Raw genomic sequence first — 17,464 nt, forward strand, 5'->3', positions numbered from 1 at the left:
CAGTCAGCAAAGGAGATGCTTACAAATCACTCACGTGGCCCATTCTAGACTATTGCTACAGTTTGTGGGACCTGTACCAAGTAGGACTAACAAGGGATGGTGAACATCTATGGAGAAGGACAGCATGAATAATCACAGTTTTGTTTGACCTGTGGGAGAGTGTGCACAGACATACTGAAGAAACTGAACTGGCAGACTCTGGAAGATAGATGTAAATTATGCTGAGAAAGCCTATGTACAGTATTTAAAGAATCACTTTAAATGATGGCTCTAGGAATATTCTGCGGCCTCCTACATATTGCTCGCCCAGTGATCAAGAGTAGGAGATTAGATTATTTACAGCACACAAAGAGGCATAAACTCAATCATTATTCCCACACTCTATACATGAATTGAATGAGAAGTGGCTTGTGGAGTACAGGTGTAGATAAGAGTATTTCATTATGCTCTCTCGTGTATCTGTAGAAAACACAGGAGAGAAGAGAGTATGAGAACAAGGGCATTATTTTAATGTCCCAATGGCAGAGTTAAAAATGTGTATTTGGAATTGATTGTGTAATAGGAGAGGTGTAGAACAGATGATACAAGAAGAGTTGGGATATCAGATTATGAGTAATTGTTAAACTAAATTTGGTTAAAGCAACATAGGACCCTTCAAAACTACAAGGGCATTCTGCAAAGTAATGACTGTGAATTTTTGTATCTGAAAACTCTTCTAGCTTTTTAAATAAAACAAACATTATTAACATTCTTCATCTTTATTCTTCATATCTACATACATATTTCTCAACATAGTCACCTTGGCAATGAACGCATTTCTCCCAACAAGAGAGCAGTGTGTTGATGCTGTCACCATAGAATGTTTGACTTTGTTGACGGAACTGCAGCCTCACCTCTGCTTGCACCACTTTGTCACTATCAAAGTGAAGTCCTTGAAGTTGTTATTTAAGTGTTGGAAACATGAAAATCAGATGGGGCCAAGTCGGGACTACATGGAGGATGATAAATGACAGTGAACCCAAGGCATTGGATTGTTACAGATATCGTGGCACTGATGTGGTATAACACTGTCATACTAAAGGAAACGGTGCTCTGTTTAGGGACGAACTCTTTGTGTTCAAAGCTCAATTATAACCTGCTGTTTCTCATGCTCTGACATAGTTACATTACACTGCCATGTTACACACTGCAATTCGGGGTCCTATAGTGGCAGAAGGCTGCAAATACAGTGGACATTCAAAATAATGTGAACAGTGGTAGTAATGGGATGGTTGTGTTTGATGGTCAACAATGCAGATAAGGCAGGTGTCGTGCTGGACTGTGCATGTTGAGTACGGATTAGGCAACAGTGCAGATTGTTTACAAGTAGTGCACACTTGGTATTTGCATTCAGAGACCGAGGTCAACGTGCAGTGAATGACCTAAAAGGGTTCCAAACAGGGTAGATTGTGGGGCTCAGTTACGTGGAGCATCAGTAACCAAGACAGCCAACTTATTGAATGTTTAAACAGCAACTGTTTCAACAGTCATGGCAGCCTACACAAAACATGGGAAGACATTGTGTAAACATAATAGTGGGCACAATTCAAAACTAAATGACAGAGATCGTCATACGCCAACACAGATTGTCAAAACAACACAAAACTCCGAGGGCTAATGTGGCCGCAGAGCTCAATAGCCAACTTAGAGACCCCATATCTGTTGACACTGTCTGCTGAGAACTCCATAAAGTAAATATTCATGAACGAGCTGCTATACCGAAACCATTAGTGACGACAACTAATGCAATGAAGTGTAAAACGTGGTGTTAGGCGCTTAAAACCTAGACAGGTGATCAGTGGAAACACGTCACATGGTCTGATGAGTCAACGTTTTCATTATTCCCAACATGAGGCTGGGTTTATGTCTGGAGAAGGCCAAAAGAAGCCTACTGTCCTGATTGCATGATTCCAACGGTTAAGCATGGATGTGGAAGTGTGATGGTGTGGGCAGCCATATCATGGTATTCTGCTGGTCCCATCATTACTCTCAAAGACCGTATTACAGCCGATGATTATGTGAACAGTTTAGGTGATCAGGTGCACCCCATGATTCACATGTTGGTACCTAACAGTGATGCCATATTTCAGGATGATAATGCACCCATTTACACAGCCAGGATAGACTGGAGCATGCAACTGATCTACGGTGTCTTCCCTGGCCAGCACAGTCTTCAGACTTGAACATTATCGAACCCTTGTGGGTGTAATTGGAGTGCAGACTCTGGAGCAGATTTCTGCCTCCCTCATCAGTACAGGATTTAGAAGAGGTTCTGAATGAAGAGTGGCATAACATTCTACTGGAGACTAGATAATCATTATATGCCAGTATTTGAAGAAGAATCGCAGCTGTATTGTGGGCAAGGGTCCAACCCCTTATTATTAAACCATTCCTAAGTATGTACAGGTGTTCACATTATACATAGTATCAATACTAGGAATAAGAACAGTCTACATAAAGACCTAAAATCACTTTCCTTGGTCCAAAAAGGGGTCCAATATTCAGAAACACACATTTTCAATAAATTGCCAGCAACCATTAAATACTTGGTTTCAGATAAAGCACGGTTTGAACAGACTTTGAAAGAATTTTGATAGGCAAATCCTCCTACTCCATAGATGAATAATCTTAACATAGACTGTTAAGTGAGCTTGAGTAAAAATAACTGTTAGATTTCAGTTTTGACGGCACTTGGTCACAACAGTCAAGGTTAGGTATTTTGTGTATGATAAATTTATTAATAGTGTATAGCAGTGTTTCATTTTGACAGCATATTAATTCTGTAAATATTAGCTGTTACAGTTTACTGCATTGTATTCACTTATCTCCTGACAAATGATCAGGGTTGTAAGTATTATATTAAAGTGTTGTATGTTATACTTTCTGACATGTTACACACCCACGAGAATCATCTCATTTTTTGGGTCTAAGGAACGTAAACTGAATCTAATCTTATCAGTTAGGACTAAGGGGGGGGGGGGGGGAGGAGGAGGAGGAGGAGAAGGAGAAGGAGAAGGAGAAGAAGAAGAGCAGCACATTTCTGCATGTTATTGTTCAGTCAGCATGGGATCATTACAGAGCTGCTGGACAAACTCTTATTGCAGATACTACAAGAGAGGTGTTCTGCATCATGAAGGGGTTTACTAATTCAATTTTGGGAGAGTACTATCCAGGAAGAGTTGGCCCACATATATCTTTCTGCCACACATATTTTGCAAAATGACTGTGTGAAAATTTGAGGAATTAGAGCTGATATGGAGGCTTACCGACTATCATTCTTCCGACCTGCCATTTGCGAATGGAATAGAGGTTGGGCATCACTTAATGGTACCAAAAGTACTCTTTGCCACACACCGACCTCTGGCATGCTGAGTATCAATGTAGATGTAGAAGTAGAAGTAAAAGAAATAACCATTGGCAGACTACATGAAACTAAAATTCTTTTATGATGATTGGCTGATGCAGACAATCTAGGGATCCTTTCAAATAATAGAGGAGAGCAGATTAACTCCCTTAGAGAACTGCATGAAATAACAGCCAAAAGTGGACTGAAAATTTCTCAAGAAAAAATCCAGTACCTGGAAGGTTCTCCTCTGTGGACAAATCATGTTTTCACAATTTGGCAAAATATCTCAAGTATCCAGATTTAAATACAGATGAGAAATCATCCAGTGCTCAGGGTCAACTCTTGAAGCAAACAAAGAGGGGATCATTAAATTACTAAATGCTTATAGAATTACGTGGGATAGATGTAATGGAAAATAAACATCTCGTAATGCAGAATTAAAACATGACATCACAGTAGGCACCTGGAAGCATTATATGCATCGGATACTGTCATCATTGGAGGTAGATCTTTAACTAGAGACATAGAAAAAGAAGAAAGGAAAATACTAAGGATTTTTTTCTGGTTTGTATTGATGTTGAAGTCTGGGTGAAGACAGACATCTAATGAGTTATATCAAAATTGGGAGAAAATCTGACACTTTTAGGTAAAGAAGGTTGAAGTTTCATGGCAAAAATTAATGGCAATAGATTGGCCAAAAGGATTCTTACCTATGCCTTTTCAATGAAATTTGAAAACAATTAGATACTTAAAATACATGTAACAGGCATTACAAACAAAATTCGACAGGACACAGCTGCATTCAAAACTTTGACAAGGCATCAGTTTAAAGCCAAAACAAGAGTTATGTGTGAGAGAACATAGATAGAAGATTATAAGAAAAATCATAGTGAGAAGATGAAGAGATTTTGGAAGCAGATGAAAGCAAATATGTCAGTGTAAGTTCAAGTGTGCTCCTTAGCTGGGCATAATGGTGTAGAAAAAAAGATGCATATTGATCTAAAAAGCCCAGTCTTTCAGTACCTGGCCAAGAAAGTCTCTCTTTGCCCTCATTTATTTATTTATTTATTCATTCATTCATTAATTTATTCATTCTCAGTGTGTAAAAGTATCACTTCATGAGAGTATTGTACCATTAGAGGTAACATTTTTTAGCATAACTTGAGAAAATGCCCATTGGGTAGCACAGTCACTTTCATCAGAATTTCCCTTTCAACTTTTTTTCTGTGCATGGGATTTTAGGTCTAGGAGTAAAATTTTCATTAAACCAAAACCAGTAATTACGTACTAGCAAAACACCTGTAGGCTAAACAATGTAGAGATTTTCTTAATAGTCTAGTCACTACTTCCATTAAAGTGTATCCAGTGGCTTAGCATTCAGTTTGCTTGTTCTGAAAGTTTGAACCCAAAGCAAAAGGGTTGAAACTGTTCAGAACTTTAGCAGTTTGCCACAACTCTTAAGTGAATACGAAATATCCGTTATTTTACTGCTCAAAATCACGTCGTACTGCTAGCACAAGAAGAGTATAGGTGGCTACTTTGTGAATTTTTTTTACAGTCTTGAATACTGCAACAATACTGCTAGAATAGTTTGTGTATGATGGTTTGAACAATTATTCCCAAGACAATAGGAGATATTTTGTGAGTTGGCAGAACTAGACTCAGGGTATTAGAATATAAAAAAAAAGAGAAATTGTAAACACTGTACACACGACAGCAATCAAATTTGAGGTAGCTACTATGTCGACAAGATAAAACTCCAGTCATTGTAACAAATAGTACAGTTTAGTGAGATGCATCATGGGGACAGCAACAGATGTTGTACGGGCAGTCTTCACCATAATCTAATGCAGGATGGGCAAGGTAGCGGGTGATCAGTGTGGTCACTGGACTTATCATGTGCCACCATGTTGAGGGTGTATGCAAGTACTCCACCTGAATTGACTAATGCAGGCAAGAATGTTGATAACAAGAATAGCAGTTTATGACCGTGGATACTTGGATGATAGAACTACACATCATTTGCATATTAAATGCGGAAAGATAAGTCAGCAGCTGCAATGTTGGGAACAACTGCCTTGGTACAAGGTGCAGGAGCGACTGTTGTTCACGTGTTCCTTGCATGTCACATGTCGTAGAGATTGGAATGTTCAGAGGAACAGCACCATGCGACACTCAGTATGTGAAGGAAGGTTCCCTGGAGTGGCAAGGCGTGATGTGTTGATGTGTTAGTGGCAAGGTAGTAGTGTATTTCACCAATAGCCCTCTCTCCAAGTAGATGAAGGAGCTAGCCTGGTTATGCGACATAAATTGGACCCCTCACAAATGACATGGGAATGTACTGTCCATTTTCGTGCATTCATTTATTGCTTACAGTATTCTGTAGGGTATTACAAATTGCTTGTGAAGCCCTCAGGTTACTAGATTTCATTACGCTGAGCACGTCTCTCATGTCATCGGGAGAGATGCACGCATCTCTGTGTCAACTCTGATGGGTCTCAGTGGCGTGGGGGCAGTGGCTGAGCAGTGGCAGTTTGACTTTGATCTGCCACACTTTTGACATCTCGTAGAGTTCATATCACTTCACACTTCTTCCATCATTGGGGTAGATTTCTCGAATTTTGCTTCTTGTGAGCACAGTTCGTGTGGACACAGAAATGTGCCGTGTTCACATGCAGAAACATTATAGCAGAATTACACTATGGGTTGTGCGTGAGCATTTATGCCAAAGTACTTGAATATATCCTACTGTTGTATTCCTTTCCTTTAATGAATTAATCATTACAGATTTCATGTAAGTTTCATCTTTTATTCTAGGCACACTCAACATTGAAGAATTTGGGAAGTTCCTTCATAAAAAGAATGAAATATTTACTGATTTCAATGAAATACGCAAAGAGATTGACAGAGAAACTGAAAAAGTAGCGGGATCAAATAAAGGCATCAATGCAAATCCTATCACTTTAAAAATTCATTCACCACATGTTGTGAATTTGACTCTTGTTGACCTACCTGGCCTTACAAAGGTAAGGGTATAATGGCTGTTAGTTCTTCAGATATGTTGTTCTTGTCTAGATATGTTAGTGGAACATATGTGCAAGAGAAGAAGCAGAATTATTTTAAACATTATACTACCTGTTGTGCCTGTACCAAATTGACTCGATTTTTAGGTGTCTTGTTGCTCTGCTTTTTACGATTTCTGATATTAAACATTTTTAATGTGACCACTTTTTCCACTCGCTGGGTCATTGTGATTTAGTATGTGCTCCTACTTCTGTGTGAATATAAATAACAATAATGTGAAACTGAGTGTTGTAACAAGAAGTTCCAAAGTGTGATGAAGGTCTACTTCAGCTGCAATTACTAATCTGCAAATAACTGAAAATTCTGTTTTCTCCATAACATTTCTTATCTTTCTTGTTTGTTTTCTCAGAATCTGGCAACTGCACAAGAATTTTCCATTAGGTGCAACAGTGTCATTTTTTTTTCTTGTCAAGTTGCTTACATTGCTTTGTAATCATTGTATCTGTTCCATCCATTGAAAGCCTTTAACAATAAGTAGGGAAAAAGTAAATAATGTAGTTTTTTTTTTTTTAAATTCTAGATCTGGTAAAATCAACTCTTTTGTTACAGGTACCTGTTGGTGACCAACCGGAAGACATTGAAGTTCAGGTACGGGAGTTAGTCTTAAAGTATATAAGTAATCCGAACTCAATAATATTAGCAGTTGTTACTGCTAATACTGATATGGCAACTAATGAAAGTCTGAAACTGGCAAAGGAATGTGACCCTGATGGACGCAGAACTTTGGCTGTAGTAACTAAACTGGATCTAATGGATGCAGGTATTTTGTTCATTTGAATTACTTCAGTGTATCTTAAGTTACGAATGTAATATTTGTCTTTGCTGCAGAAATATTTCACAGAAAAGTCCTTCCCAATTCAGGGAACTAAAGCAAGAATAAACACATCTGGAAATTATGTACGTAAAATGATAGATTTGAAGTTGTCAAAGAATGGTCTTCATTGTCAGATGTAGCTGTACTAAGTTATGAATAGTAAATTATAATTATATTCAGTAAGAACTAAAGGAGACCAGTAGCTATGAAATTGATTCAGGAATGTACAAAACATATATTGGGCTGAATGAAGTGTGCAGCGAGTTTGTTTTGAGTTGTGAGGATGGGTATAAGGCATTAATAGTGAAGTGACAAAGTGAAGTAACTATTAACTAGTAATGCAGAATTGGTGGTGATTTGCTTTGTTTCCTGGTTAATTAACTTTTGATGCTTCAAATAAGTTAATCCCAAGCTATATGCCTTTTCTCTAAAGTAGTATGGCAGTGAGAAGATTGGCTACAAGCATGACATTTTTCCCCATTGCCAAAGCAACAGTGAAATTCAGTGAACTGATGGCACTTGAAAACTTCCAGTAGGAAGTAGTAGAGGCATCACTCGGTAAGGCAGAGATACAAGGCGAGGAATAGATATATGTGAGACAAAGGTGGAAAATAGTATAAAAGAAAAAGCAAATAGTGAAGGAAACTAAAACCAAATAAATGAAAAAAAAAAAAAAAAAAAAAACAGAACAAAGAGAGTGAAATGTAAATTTTTTATGAAAACCTGAATAATATAGTTGAAGCTGACTGTCAGCTGGGAGCTGCCCAACATGTGGGTGAAGAAGTTATATATTTGAATGACATATTGTTTCTGCTGTTTTTTGTTCCTCAATAAATAATTCTGTATGTACCTATCGAGTAGCAACTGTTAGCTACTGAAACAACTTGTATCAGAAAAGAATATTTTTCAAGAGAGCGTAAAGACAATATAACTTGTAAATTGTTTAGTTCAGTTGCTTCCTTTACGTGAGTGACAAATTCTGAAAAATTGCTAAACAGCCTGAGAATAATGAGAATTACAGAGTTCCAGATAGATTGTTTTTGCAAGGTGGTCAGTAGGGAAGAATAACAGTATATTGTTTTTGTACGGAGGTCAATAGGGAAGAATAACATTAATCCGAAGTTTTTGCAGGAATCTGTATTCAGACACAAAACATTATTCATAAATCAATTTTTTCTTACTCTTCATCGCTATAGGTGGCATAAATTCTTATCAGACTTCAGTCTGTCTCCTCTTCCTCTACAGTTAATCTGCATTTTGTAAAACATTTTGACTCTTGCTCATTAAGACAGGAAAAAATACAGTGTGTCTAAAGTCTTAAGCTTTTGGTTGCCTTCCCTCAGTTCTGTCATAGCACTGTTTGAAAATTCTCTTGTGGAATAAAAACTTCGTTTCACAGTGCCTAGCTATTTTGAAGGTGGCAAAAAAAGTTATTGGTTTCTTCGCTTTGTACCTTCTCATTAGGTGAAGTATAAATATTCTCATTACCTGTTTATTTGCATTACTTGAAATGAAATGAAGTAGAAGTCATGGTCTGAAACTCTCTGAGAAAGTTTGGGAGCTTGTAGCTTGTAGAAAATAATTAAATTTCCCGACTAAACTTTTGAAACTTCTGTGCCCTGCATCTGGATGCATGAAGTGGAATAAAGTGCCTCTTGGAAGCAACACATTTATAGGAAGTGAATATTTTGCTTCACTGATTGAATATTGCATTTACTGGTTGAGAAACTGAATGATTTTCCAGGTTACCAAGTGATAAAACTGCCCTTAGGGGCCCAGCATTCAGTTGCTGGGAACAGGCTTGGTGGCCCGGAGTTCCGTAGCTGGGGACTGGCAAGCGCCACCATTCCTATGTTCGCTGCACACTTCAGCAACCACAGTATGATGCGGCAGTGGAACATTGTGTGTCACGGGGACTGGGGATCTTCGCTTGACTGCTCAGATTGCAAGGGTGGTAGAAACCTCTATAAAAAAACCATTAAACCTCAAGGTGTGCAGCGCACCAATGAGATGTGTGGCTGTTGACGTCGAACAGTTGTTAGTGGGCAACCTCTGAGGTAACTACCAAACCTCAGTTGTACAGGGCTTACCTAGGTGTGTGGGGCACTGTGTAGGTGGACTTTCATTTCCATAGTTGCTCATGGGACTGAGATGGATCCTTCAACATTATCCTTCCTCCTCCCAGCAGAAAGCGTGAGCTCCTGGAAGGTACCAACACCCAGTTCAACAAGAGAGCTCATGTAGCTAGACATCCCTACTTGGAACTGTTTCAGAACTCTATTCTGTACTGTAACAGAATACATGCTGCTAGTCGTAATGTATTATTATTAGTTAAAAGGGAGGGGAGAAGTTTTGACAAAGTCTCACATTTTATATTCAGTTAGGTTTAGGGGGGATTGCAGGTACGTTAAAATCTGTTAAGCGGTTACAAAATGATACACTGTTGATGGTGACCTCAACTTCCCTGCTTGTGACAAACCTGCAGAAAACCAAACACCATAGGGAGTATCCCACTGAGGCTAGGCTGTGCTCCATTCCACATTAAACTACGGTTAAGGTGTTGTGACATGCAGGGATGTTGTGGACATCCCCAATGATGACCTCAATGTTGAGTGGACTCAAGAAGGCATTGTAGACATGCAGAATATCATGAAAAGGGTGTAAGGCGATCTGGTTAAATCTGACTCATTTATCCTCACTTTTAATGACACAAAACTTCGCTTAACCATGCGGCTTTGTCTCCCCACCCCAATGTGCTGTTTTAAGTGCTAGTGCTTTGGGTACACCACTCTTGGATGTAAGGCGAAAGCCACTTGCGATAAATGTGGTAAGGCTGCCCACAAAGGGGTTGGATATTCTTCTCTTCCAAACTGTGTGAATTCCTCTGGGGTTCACCCTGTCTGGAGTAGTAACTGCTGTGTCTTCCTTGAAGAACAGAACATACAGGAGATCAAAACTAAGAGACGGATCCCCTATAGTGAAGCCAAAAAATTTACAAGGTCCTGCAGCCCCCACATTCGCTACCTCCTTTGCGTTACTTGTTAAACAGTCGGTTCAGAAATCTGTTGCTGCTATACAAACAGAAGCTATTAGTGTCAGCACCAGTACCTGCATTTATCGGTGCACTTGTGCTGCTGCAGTTACTTGAAAGCCTGCACTACCTCCCAAACGACTCTTTTGTGGATATGTGCGTGGCGAGCACGGGGCCCCGAGCTATTGCAGCCTTCTTTCTCTCCAGGGCTGCATTTCCTTCCCTTTCCCCTCCTTGCTCCTTTCCCGTCGCCCTCTCCTCTCCCTCTCTTGGTGTCCTTGCTTATGTTGGCCCCCGCTATCCACCTGGTTCTGTTGGTTTTACAATCCGGCTTTGTTGCGTAATCATCTCCTCCTTTTGGCATTCCTTGGTCCCCCTCTGGGGTTTGACCTCCATTACAAAATTTCTCCTCCGTAGTGTGAGCCATTTGGGGAAGAGCACCTTACCTAGTGTCTCCGATGTGCGGCCTCCTAGTACATTCCACCTTTTTTTTTCACGTCATTGTCTGATGCTAGGGTGCATAGCCAGCATGGTAGCCAGCCTGTGTGGTGGGGTCACTATGTACCCTTTTGGTTGAGCCCCCTGAACACACAGGGATCACACTTCTGATACCTGAGCTGTGACCTCATGCATGCCTTGGAGTGGTTGCTCGTCATCCTGGAGCATCAGAACTCCCGGAAATGGCCGCCGTGCCAGACAGCCCTTGCTGTGGCTGGGTGGCACCCGTGAGGAGAGCCCCTGATTGGAGTGGGTGGTATCAGGGCGGACGCTATGCAAATGAAACGCATATGGGTCCAGAACTCTGGCCGTTCTTCTGCGGCCGTCTCTCTGCGTGGAACTGATTCTTCAAGTGCTTCTTCTCTTGCCCCTTCGGCCTTCCCTTCCATGGCTACCCCCTGGGAAGAGGGTCAGGCCCGTCTGCTAGGGGTGAAACCTTTCCCCCGGTGTCTATTTTGCACCAGGACTGATGGAGATACTTTCACCAATACCAAACCTTTATTCTTTGTGGAACACATTGAAGACAAGTTTGGCGAAGTGGGCTCCCTGAGCAAGATGCGGTCGGGTTCGTTGCTGATCAAAACTGCTTCAGCGGCCCAATCTGCGGCCCTTCGTGCCTGTACCCATCTTGGCACAATTCCTGTGTCCATTACCCCCCCACCAGTCTCTAAATATGGTACAAGGTGTGATTTTTCACAGGGACCTCATCCTTCAAACTGATGAGGAACTTCGGGACAATCTCGGACGGCGGGGTGTTCACTTTGTTCGGCGTGTCCAGAAGGGTCCTAAAGACAATCGCATTGATACTGGTGCCTTTATCCTGGCCTTTGAAGGGGATACCCTCCCTGAGAAAGTTAAGATTATGGTTTATCGATGTGATTTGAAGCCGTACATCCCACCTCCTATGAGGTGTTTTAAGTGCTTGCGTTTTGGACACGTCTTCCCACTGTTCACAGGCCCCTCTCTGTGGTGACTGTGGACGTCCACTCCATGATGGGAGTCCCTGTGTTCCCCCTCCTGTGTGTGTAAATTGTCATGTTAGTCATTCTCCACGTTCATCAGATTGCCCAGTATATAAGAAGGAAAAGAAGATACAGGCGTATAAGTCCCTCGATTGTTTAACCTACACAGAGGCCCGTAAGAAATACACATGTCTTCACCCTGTGTCCATGACATCTAGTTACGCCTTGGTTACATCTTCACCCCTTCCTCCCCCTTCCTTACCCCCATCCCGGACCCCTCTCCTCCCCCTCCCCTGCAGCTCCCACACCTTCTCCTCTGGGTGCTGCTCCCCCTCCACAGCCGGAGAAGTGTCCCACTCCTTCGGCGTCTGCCGGTCAAGAGCGCCTCTCCCGGGATGCCCCTTCCCGGCACCTTCCAGGCCAAAGGTCTGCTGCCGCGTGACGACTGCGAGAGCCGCAGTCTGTCGGCCCCCAGGTCGCCCGGTCTCTTTCTGTTCCTGATCTTGCTGCAGCTGGCTCCTTTATGCCACACAGCCCTCCTCAATCTCAGCCTGAAAAGAAGAAGAAACATAAGTCCCGGGACAAAGAGCCTCTGGTGTCACCAGAGGTCCCTTCCCCGACTTCACAACCGGATTCTGACCTGTCGTTCATGGATGTCGCCCCCTCCTTGTCGGTGACGGGTGGGGATCCGGCGGTATGACTGGCTTTAGCGTGTTCAGCCCCCATTTAAATCATCGTTCTGTGGTTCTGCAATGGAATTGTAATGGATACTATCGTCACCTTCCGGAATTGAAATCCCTTCTTTCGTCTTACTCTGCAGCTTGTGTGGTTCTCCAGGAATCTCATTTTACTGATTCTCACTCACCAACCCTCCGTGTTTTCTGTCGAAATCGGGTCAGACCCCTGCGGGCTTCTGGTGGTGTTTGTACGTTGGTCTGTACAGACATTTCTAGCATGTGGATTCCTCTTCAAACTACATTGGAAGCGGTTGCTGTTAGGGTCCACCTAGACTCTGCAGTCACAGTTTGCAATCTTTGTCTCCCTCCTGACAGGACTCTTACACCTGCTGCCTTAACTGCCCTTCTTCAGCAACTTCCTCCTCCCTTCCTCCTCCTTGGGGATTTTAATGCTCATCATCCCTTGTGGGGCAGTGCCTTTCCATCTAGACGAGGTCTTCTTATAGACCAGTTTATTGCAGACCATTACTTGTGCCTTCTTAATGATGGCTCCCCTACTCATTTCAGTGCCGGTCATGGTACCTTTTCTGCCATTGATCTTTCTCTTTCTTCTCACTCTCTCCTCCCTTCATTACACTGGTTGCCACACGACGACCTTTGTGATAGTGACCATTTTCTGTTGATTATCTCGCTCCCTTCCCGCTCACTGATGGACAGGTTACCTCGTTGTTCTTTCCTATGCGCCAATTGGCCTCTATACACTGCACAGGTCATGTTTTCTCCCTCTTTGTTGGGTTGTATTGATGACGTCCTACGTGACATGTCTGACGCGATTGTTCGTGCTGCTAACCTTGCTGTCCCGCGCTCATCTGGACCATTTCGTCGCCGGCAAGTCCCATGGTGGAGTACGGCCATTGCCATTGCCATCCGTGATCGCCGTCGAGCTTTGCAACACTTTAGGAGGCACCCATCCGTAGCTAGCCTTACTACCTTTAAACGCCTCCGCGCTAAAGCCCGTTATTTAATCAAACAGAGCAAGTGGATATGTTGGGACCGATTCGTTTCTTCCCTTGGTTCTACTGTCCTTCTGTCACGGGTATGGGCTACACTTCACTCTCTCCAAGGTTGCCATCGGCAGTCCACCCTCCCAGGCCTTCACCTCCTAGATGGCCTTTGTACGGACCCATTAGTTCTTGCAGAACATCTTGCGACCCATTTTGCAGTGGCCACAGCATCAGCCTCCTATCCAGCTGCTTTCCTTCACCTGAAACAGCGGGCTGAAGCTTCCACCTTATGTTTTACCCCATGTGAGTCAGAATCTTACAATGAACCTTTTACTGAATGGGAATTTCTTTCTGCACTTTCTTCTTCTCATAATACGGCCCCCGGCCCAGATTCCATTCATAACCAACTGCTTCAACATCTCAGTGCTCTACAACGCCAACATCTTCTTCAGGTGTTTAACCGTATCTGGCTCCAGGGTGACTTCCCTTCTCAGTGGAGGGATAGCATCGTGGTTCCTGTCCTTAAGCCTGGTAAGAACCCCCTATCTGTTGACAGCTATCGGCCAATTAGTTTGACCATTGTTGTTTGTAAGTTACTTGAACGGATGGTAGCCTGTCGGCTCAATTGGGTCCTCGAATCTCGGGATCTATTGTCCCCTTACCAGTGTGGCTTTCGAGAGGGACGGTCTCCAATCGATCATTTACTTCTCTTGGAATCCACAGTTCGGCAGGCTTTTTCCCAGCGCCGCCATTTGGTTGCAGTGTTTTTTGACCTTCGCAAGGCCTATGACACGGCCTGGCGCCATCACATCTTACTTACCCTTCATCAGTGGGGTCTTTGGGGCCCACTCCTGATTTTTATCCGCCAGTTCCTGTTCCATCAGTCATTCAGAGTTCGAGTTGGTACTGTTTTTAGTTCTCCACAGACCCAGGAGATGGGCATCCCACAGGGTTCTGTCTTGAGTGTCCTTCTTTTCCTCATTGCTATCGATGGACTTGTGGCCTCTGTCGGTCCTTTTGTCGCCCCTGCCCTGTATGTGGATGATTTCTGCATTTGGGTTAGTTCCTCTTCGATGGCATCTGCAGAGCGGCAGCTCCAGGGAGCTATACGGCGTGCCTCTGCATGGACCCTCTCACATGGGTTCCAATTCTCTCCTCTAAAATCACTGGTGGTCCACTTCTGTCGCCGTACTACGATCCACCCTGATCCAGAGCTCTATCTCGATGCCCACCGATTGCCTGTGGTCTCACAGTTTCGTTTCCTGGGTCTTCTTTTTGACAACAAGCTCACTTGGCTGCCCCATATCAGACATCTGAAGGTAGGATGTTTCCGTAAACTCAATGTCCTTCGCTTCCTTGCCCACTCCTCTTGAGGTGCGGACCATTCCCTTCTTCTCCGTCTTTATCGTGCTCTAGTTCTGTCTCGCTTGGACTATGGTTGTCAAGTTTATGGTTCAGCTGCTCCTTCCACACTGCACGTGTTGGATCCAGTCCACCATCGTGGTATCCGTTTGGCCACCGGTGCCTTCCCTACTAGCCCTGTTGATAGTCTCCTGGTTGAAGCTGGGATCTCCCCCCCCCCCCCCCCCCCCCCTTTCTGTTTGGCGGTCCCAGCTTCTGGTGTCTTATGCACTCACTATCCGTTCCTCTCCCACTCATCCTTCCTATTCTATCCTGTTCCCAGACCATGGAAGTCGCCCACCCGACTCCTGCCCTCGGGCGGGTTTACCGGTTGGGCTCCGCCTTGCGTCTCTTTGCCGTGATTTTCAGCTTCCTTCTTTGTCCTGCCTTCCTCGCTCCCTCCTCTCCACCCCCTCCACCCCCCACCCCCCGCCTTGGTTAGTTCCTCGGCCTGGAATTCGGATGGAACTCAGCCGAGGTCCAAAAGATTCCATCCCCCCGGTGGTGTTCCGTTCCTTTTTCCGCCAAATTTTATGGGAGTTTCGGGATGCTGTTGTTTTTTACACTGATGGCTCTAAATCTGCTGATCATGTGGGGTATGCCTCCATGTCCTCCGTCGGAACGGAAAATCATCTGCTGCCACCTACATGTGGGGTGTTTACTGCGGAATTGATGGCAATTTCCCAGGCCCTTACCTTTATTTAACTGTCCAACACAACCGTGTTTTGTTATGTACGGACTCGATGAGTGGCCTTCTTGCTATTGAGCGGTGTTTTTCGCGCCATCCCTTGGTCTCTGCCATCCATGACCATCTCGCTGATATTCACCGTGCTGCTTGTTCCATTGACTTCCTTTGGGTCTCTGGCCATGTGGGTATCCCGGGTAATGAGCTCACTGATAGTTTGGCTGGGGGAGCAGTCACTTACCCCCCGTTTTCTGTAACCCCTCCTGCAGCGGATTTACGGCTTCACATCAAATCCTACTTCACACAGTCATGAGCCAATTATTGGGAGGCTACTCCCCTGTCTAATAAACTTCGTGCGATTAAGGTGACACCAGGCCCGTGGCGTCTCCGCATTGGCCATAGCAGGCTGACCCATGCTTTTCTTTTGCGTGATGAGCCACCCCCACTTTGTGGTTGTGGAGCCTTCCAGTTGGTAGCCCACATTTTGGTTGAATGCCCCCTTCTTTTGGCTCTGCGTGCTAAGTACAGCCTCCCCCACACTTTACCTTTGATGTTGGCTGACGATTCCCGGATGGTCTCTCTGGTTCTCGGTTTCCTCCGGGAAAGTGGTTTTTATTCTCAGTTTTAAGGTTTTTAATCTCTCTCTGGTATTGGGGCAGGGCGGTGAGTGTTTGGGTGTCTCCCACTGTAAGCAGTGTTCGGAGATTTCCGATTCACCTCCCTGACCGAAATCCTCTTTTCTTCCCCTTTTACTCTGTTTTTACCCTTTTTTTTAAGGCTTGGTTAGTCTCCTTTTCCCATACGTACTTTCTACATTCTAGCGGTTCTACCTTTTAAGTCACAGGTGGTCTTGCCTATGCTGCTTCAGCATAGCATTGGGTTCGTTCTCTTGCTGACTTCCCTCGTTTTGTTTGTACCATTGACAACATGACTGCCCCTTTACGTTTTTAGCCTTTTCCCTTTTATTGTTCTGCCTTTCCTGAGATGTCACATTAGCGGAATGGACCACATGTGAAACAAGGGACTGATGACCTTGCTGTTTTGTCCCTTAAACCTCAAACAACCAACCAACCCAAAACATCAGCCAAGGCTGTGGTAGCCAAAGTTGTGGAGCTCCCTGCTCCTCCAAAGGTTCAGTGTGGTCCACCACCCAGTGCTGCCCGTACCACTGCTGTGGTTGTGGCTCCGAAGCCTACCCACGACAAAAAATCAAAGGTCAAGCATCTACCACTGATGGATTCGGGAAGTAAACAGTCAGACAGTATCAACATAATCCTCTCTGAAATTTTTTGGTATTATTCTGTAGAACTAATGGACTATGATGTCAGATTGGGGCAATCATCTCTGCCCCCCTCTCCAAGCCTGGACCTCCAACCAGTATGGGCTCCCCTCCATGGCAGAAAGACAGGGTGAAAGTGCAACACCTGTGATAGATGGCTCCTGTATTACAGTGGAACATTGATGGGTTCAGGACACATGTAGAGGGACTGCAACTGCTAAAACAGGAATGCCCCTGTGCCTATGTTTGCAAGAAACACACTTGCCACTGACACCCCTGTATCCTTCACCAAAGGGATAACCTGACTGGGGAGAGCCAAGGGAGGGTTTGCTGTGTTTGTCAGTAAGATGCACCACTCCTCTGCTTTCTCCGTGGTTACTGACCTACAAGCAGTAGCTGTTGCAGTTCATGTGGGTCATATTATCACTGTGCTCACTGTACTAACCTCCACATGATGCGATACTCTAAAGCTCTCGTGGGCATTATTGAAAAATTCTGATGCCCATTTCTCCTGCTGGGTGATTTCAATGCCAATAATGTGTTATGGGGTTCGAGCTATACTTGCCCTAGAGATTGAGTCTGGGAGAACCTCATGATGTCTGAGGAGCTTTGCATCCTCAATACATGCAGTCACACTCATTTCT

At 43.8% G+C, this 17,464-nt stretch overlaps 1 protein-coding gene across 5 annotated transcripts in view; it reads left to right on the forward strand.

The window, feature by feature from the left end:
- The window catches only part of LOC126184997 (dynamin-1-like protein), an 81,331-nt gene that overhangs the window by 19,983 nt on the left and 43,884 nt on the right, over positions 1–17,464 (forward strand). For all 5 annotated transcript variants that reach the window (XM_049927711.1, XM_049927712.1, XM_049927710.1 and 2 more), the window contains exons 4-5: positions 6,203–6,411; positions 7,019–7,229. In XM_049927711.1, the coding sequence (XP_049783668.1) occupies positions 6,203–6,411; positions 7,019–7,229 (420 nt within the window). The remainder of the gene's footprint in view (positions 1–6,202; positions 6,412–7,018; positions 7,230–17,464) is intronic.

Source organism: Schistocerca cancellata, chromosome 4 (assembly GCF_023864275.1).
Source record: "Schistocerca cancellata isolate TAMUIC-IGC-003103 chromosome 4, iqSchCanc2.1, whole genome shotgun sequence".
Classification (NCBI taxonomy): domain Eukaryota; kingdom Metazoa; phylum Arthropoda; class Insecta; order Orthoptera; family Acrididae; genus Schistocerca; species Schistocerca cancellata.